This window comes from Bison bison, unplaced genomic scaffold, assembly GCF_000754665.1.
Source record: "Bison bison bison isolate TAMUID 2011002044 unplaced genomic scaffold, Bison_UMD1.0 scf7180017864242, whole genome shotgun sequence".
NCBI classification, from domain to species: domain Eukaryota; kingdom Metazoa; phylum Chordata; class Mammalia; order Artiodactyla; family Bovidae; genus Bison; species Bison bison.
Window position 1 is genome coordinate 3,030,825 of NW_011494814.1, and position 6,000 is coordinate 3,036,824.

Genomic DNA, 6,000 nt, shown 5'->3' on the forward strand with positions numbered 1-6,000 from the left:
AATTTTCAAGGACAGTAGCATTTTCAGAAAGTAGAATTTAATATATAAAACTTTTAAAAAAATTGTGGTGGGAATAGGAATAGATATCAATTTGAAGAGAAACAATTTTAACTTTTATATTCATTTTAATCACACTTTCCTAAGAAAGTCATAGTAACTGGTTTTACATTGTGATCTGTTTTTACAGAAGTACAAATCAGGAGAAAAACTAAGAAAACTATTTGAGATATGTTAAATATAGTTAAATAAAAGACTGTACCTATCATTTCATGTGACACTAACGATAAATTTTAGAACAGAAAGAATAATAAGACATAAGCCTCAAGAACTAATCAGAAGTGGTAGTGGACTAAGAATGAAAAATCTGTTAAAGAATGGGAATTAAAAGCATGGTTCTTTAGTCTTTTATTTGCCCTACATCATTTTGCAGAATTTTCAGCTATACCTTGTCCAAATTCAAGAAACAAAAGGGCAAAACAGGGCTACAACCAAAAAACAAAACCAAACCAAACCAGGGGTACAACCAAGAATATATAGATTTATTTACAATTGAGCTGAACATGACAAAAAATCACTATGATATAGAATTGCTGGCCTGTTGTGAATTCTTTCTTATAACATGCAATTCAGCCTCCTTGGATACTCTCTCCTAACTAAAAAAATATGTGAAGATAGTATGGTGACTATAGTGTGGCTCAGTGGTAAAAAATCTGCCTGCCAATGCAGGAGACACAGGTTCATTCCCTGGGTCGGGAAGATCTCCTGGAAGAAAATGGTAACCCACTCCAGTATTCTTGCCTGGGAAATCCCGCAGACTGAGGAGCCTCACGGACAACAGTCCACGGCATTGCAAAGAGTTAGACATAACAGTGACTATACAACAACAGCAACACAGTGATTATATATAAAACAGTGTCAAAACAGTCTGAGTATAACTTATGACAACACAACTGTCAAACTGTTTCTAAGCTGAGCTAAAAAGATTATACAAATCCCAGCCTAAAACAAAAAATGATTCAGCTTTTTATTTTTGTCTTTCAAATTAATCAATCAATAAGTTCCTTTAGTTTGGTTTATTTTGCCTAGTCCAAGTTGAAGATAATTTACATTATCAAAACTCTTTCGAGAAGTATTTTGAGTCTATTTCTTAGGTTGCTCTGATCTTTTGAAATGAGACGCCTATGCTGATCTATAGGTTTCAGATTATTACTTAAATTTACATTAACAAAATGTCAGCCAACCAAAATCTTACCTTGGCTACTTGTGTTACTGCACTAGCCGCTAATGCCGCATTTGCAATATCTTCCAGTTTACTTCTTGAAATAGCAGAAATAAAATTTAAATAATATGATTCATAGAGTTGATTTCGAAGATCCTATGAATACAATGAATACTTCATTCTTACAGGATAGTATAAAGGATGATGACAAATTAAAAATCTTTTAGCTGCAATAAGAGCAAGGTTTCTGAGGATAATATACATGTTCAAAAGACAGGTTACACAAAGCATAGAAAAAAAGTATCCCAGGAAAACAAATTTATAAAGCGGTGCTGGTTACTTGGTTACCAGATATAACTGAAACATATTTTAATAATTAAAGTTATATTATCAATAAAATCCTATTCATTAAAATAATGCACAAAACTGCTTTCACATAGCGTACCTATGTTCTTCTTAAAGGGTTTGCCTGGTGGCTCAGATGGTAAAGAATCTGTCTGTAATGCAGGAGACCTGGGTTCGGGATCCCTGGGATGGGAATATTCCTTGGAGAAGGGAATGGCTACCTACTCCAGGATTTCTGCCTTCTTACATAGTTTAAATGCTTATTATATGTGGCAGACACCACCTTCTACTGTTCTAGTCATGTGATGATTGTACACAGAAATGTTATCATTCTAACGATCAATTTTAGAAGTATTCCTTCGTGATCATCCAAAAATAGCATCATTTATAGTTATGTCAGTTCTGAAATCAAATTTACTTATCTTCTTAAACTCATATTTAAATATGTATATGGTTTCAAATCTAATATAGTGTCAATTTTAACAGGCACCACTGTTTTCCATAGTACTAAGGAAGAATTAATGCTGCCAATAAAATTCTAAAACACACCGTCAATTTTAAGATACATATGATTTTTGAAAATGCTGAAATATGAAAAGCAAAGAGTCTGGTGCCTGTGTGTGGGAGGTAGCTGAGCAGAGCAGCATTTCAACGAAGACTGGAGATTGATTTAAAACTGAGAATTGAGAGAATGGATAAATAAGTAATTATACTGAGGATATTGGGAGCCATGTTTCTTACTGTCAGAGAAAGAAATGATCAATTTATAAAGGGAGAAAGGAAAAGCTAGAATGAATCCTGTACTTCTGAACTGAATTATGAAGGCTGTCTATTTACCTAGAGAGAAAAGTAGGAAGATATAAAGCATTAAATATAGATACACATATATTTTTAGCTCTTTCCATTGATAGGGCCTAAGAACTGTGACATTCTAGCAGCAATGATGTCATCACACCAGTTTCTTTTTTTTTTTTTTTTTAAAGTTCTATCGGTTTATTGCTATCAACCCATCTCCCTCCACCCTCATGCATGTGTGCTCAGTCATGTAACCCCATGGACTGCAGCCTGCCAGCCTCCTCTCCGTCCATGGACTTTTTCAGGCAAGAATACTGGAGTGGGTTGCCATTTCCTTCTCCAGACAAACACCAATTTCTAAATAGCATTTTCCACAAAAAGCAACCAACAAATGGTTGATTCTTGGGCTGGGACAGAGAAGTATAAAATGAGACTGGTATATTTTATTATGTCAGAAAGTAAAGAAATGATCAAAGAATGATGGAGACATTTCAAAAGAAGCTGAATAACAAAGCAGCATACAAGATCAATACATAAAAGTCAACTGGGTATCTATACACTTGCAGTGAGCAATCCTAAAAATGAAATTAAGAAAGTAATTCCAGGACTTCCTGGTGGTCCAGTAGTTAAGAATCCACCTTGCAATGCAGAGGATGTGGGTTTGATCCCTGGCTGGGGAACTAAGATCCCACATGCTGCAGAGCAACTAAGCCTGAGTGCCACAATTACTGAAGCCTGAGTTCTCTGCAGCCCACATGCCACAACTAGAGAGTCTGTGCATCGCAACAAAAGACCCCCATGATGCAACGATCTTGCATGCCTCAACTAAGACCCGACACAGCCAAAGAAAGAAAATTCCATTTACAATAGTATTAAAAAATACAAAGGAATAAATTTAGCGAAAGAAGTGAACACATACATTCTGCACACTACTAAGCATTATTAAAAGATCTAAGTAAATGGAAAGATATCCATGCTCATGGATCAGAATATTTAACACTGTTAAGATGGCAATACTCTCCAAATGATCTACAGAGTCAGTGAGATCCCTATCAGAATCCAGGCTGGTTTCTTTATAGAAATTGACAAGCTAATCCTAAAATTACCATGAAAATTCAAAGGACCCAGAAAAGGCAAAACAATCTTGAAAACAAAGTTGGAAGACTTAACTTCCCAATTTCAAAACCTGCTACAAAGTCTGACTAAAGACAGTGTGGTACTGGCATAAGGACAGACACAGAGATCAGTGAAAAAGAACCAAGAGTCCAGAAATAAATCAGTTTATTTAATTAATTTCTGACAAAGCTGCCAAGACTGTTCATTGGGGAAAGAATAATCTCTTCAAAAATGAAGCTGGGAAAACTGGGAAATTACAGGCAAAAGAATGAAGTTGGACAACTATCTTACAGTATATATAAAAACTAACTCAAGAAGTATCAAAGACTTAAATATAAGAGTCAAAACAATAAAAAACTTCAAAAAAACAGAGCCTTGGCAATTGTTTCTTAAATATGACACCATTGACAAACAACTTAAGAACAAATAAACTTAAAATTAAGTTTAAAGCCAAAGTAAAACTTTTTAATGCTCCACAGGATACTAAGAAAGTGAAAGGAAAACCCACAGGATGGGAGAAAATATCTGCAAATAATATACTTGATAAAGGTCTAGTATTCAGAATATATAAAGTACTTTAACAACTCAATAATAAAAAAATAACCCAATTAAAAACTGGATAAGGACCATGAATAGACACTTTTCTAAAGATATAAACTGCCAATAAACACATGTAAAGATGTTTAATATAAATCATCAGGGAAATGCAAATCAAAACCACAGTGAGATACCATTTTACACTCACTAGAATGGCTATAATCAAATGTCAAATAATAAAAATTGATGGCAAGGGTCTGGAGAAAACTGGAACCCTCAAACACTGCTGGATGGAATAAAAAGTGATGCAACCCCCCTTGGAAAATACTCTGGCAATTCCTCAAAAGGTTAACTGTGGTGTTATCATTTGATGCAGCAGTTCCATTCCTAGGTGTTCACAGACACAGGAGAAATAAAAACAGAAACTTGTACACAAATGTTTACAGAAGCATTACTTATAACAGCCACAAGGTGGAAGCACCCCAGATGATAAATGGTTAAAATCCGGTATATCCAAATGACTGAATATTATTCAGCAATAAAAAGGAAAGAAGTACTGATACAACTACATACAGATGAATCTTGAAAACATTACACCAAGAGGAAGAAGCCAGATACAACAAACAATATACATGATTCTATTCATAATATGTAGAATGGACAAATGTACAGAAACAAACAGTACCTTAGGGTTGGCGGTTCAGAGTTGGGGATGTAATAGCTAAGGTGATGAAAATGTTCAATAATAGATTATTCCCCTTAGTAATTTCCCATCCATAGAGCCCCTGACCCTGCCCATCGGCTATCAATCCCCAATTGTCTTTGCTGTATTTGGAGCTGAGCTCAGTTCTGCACTAATGCCAGAGGCTCAAATAAAATCTGTCTTGCTGTTTTTTTAAAACAGGGTTAATTGTATGGTATGTGAATTATATTTCAATAAAGCTGTTTAAAAACAAGAAAAAAGGAAAGGACTGATAAACTGTACTTCTTCAAAAATTGGCATAACCGGAGTTTATGCAGGGTAAAAGAAAGCTGGGCATTACTAGCTATATAGGACACAAAATATGTGACCTTCACAAACAAACAGAAACTTGATTCAACAGTCAAAAGGTAAAGAGCTTGTGACTTATTGCAGACACTATTAGGTACCTATCTAGTATCTATTTCCCCTTCTCCCTTGCTAAAAGAAAAAAGATTTTATTTGGGGGTGACAATCAGATCAGATCAGTCGCTCAGTCGTGTCCGAGTCTTTGCGACCCCATGAATCACAGCACGCCAGGCCTCCCTGTCCATCACCAACTCCCAGAGTTCACCCAGACTCACATCCATCGAGTCAGTGATGCCATCCAGCCAGCTCATCCTCTGTCGTCCCCTTCTCCTCCTGCCCCCAATCCCTCCCAGCATCAGAGTCTTTTCCAATGAGTCAACTCTTCACATGAGGTGGCCAAAGTACTGGACTTTCAGCTTTAGCATCATTCCTTCCAAAGAAATCCCAGGGCTGATCTCCTTCAGAATGGACTGGTTGGATCTCCTTGCAGTCCAAGGGACTCTCAAGAGTCTTCTCCAACACCACAGTTCAAAAGCATCAATTCTTCGGCGCTCAGCCTTCCTCACAGTCCAACGCTCACATCCATACATGACCACAGGAAAAACCATAGCCTTGACTAGACGAACCTTTGTGGCAAAGGAATGTCTCTGCTTTTGAATATGCTATCTAGGTTGGTCATAACTTTCCTTCCAAGGAGTAAGTGTCTTTTAATTTCATGGTTGCAGTCACCATCTGCAGTGATTTTGGAGCCCAGAAAAATAAAGTCTGACCTGTTTCCACTGTTTCCCCATCTATTTCCCATGAAGCGGTGGGACCGGATGCCATGATCTTCGTTTTCTGAATGTTGAGCTTTAAGCCAACTTCTTCACTCTCCACTTTCACTTTCATCAAGAGGCTTTTGAGTTCCTCTTCACTTTCTGCCATAAGGGTGGTGTCATCT

The 6,000-nt window shown here is 36.5% G+C and overlaps 1 protein-coding gene across 2 annotated transcripts in view; it reads right to left on the reverse strand.

The window, feature by feature from the left end:
* SCFD1 (sec1 family domain containing 1) overlaps nucleotides 1–6,000 on the reverse strand; it is a 114,769-nt gene that overhangs the window by 94,410 nt on the left and 14,359 nt on the right. For both annotated transcript variants that reach the window (XM_010847020.1, XM_010847021.1), the window contains one exon: nucleotides 1,253–1,375. In XM_010847020.1, coding sequence (XP_010845322.1) covers nucleotides 1,253–1,375 — 123 coding nt within the window. The remainder of the gene's footprint in view (nucleotides 1–1,252; nucleotides 1,376–6,000) is intronic.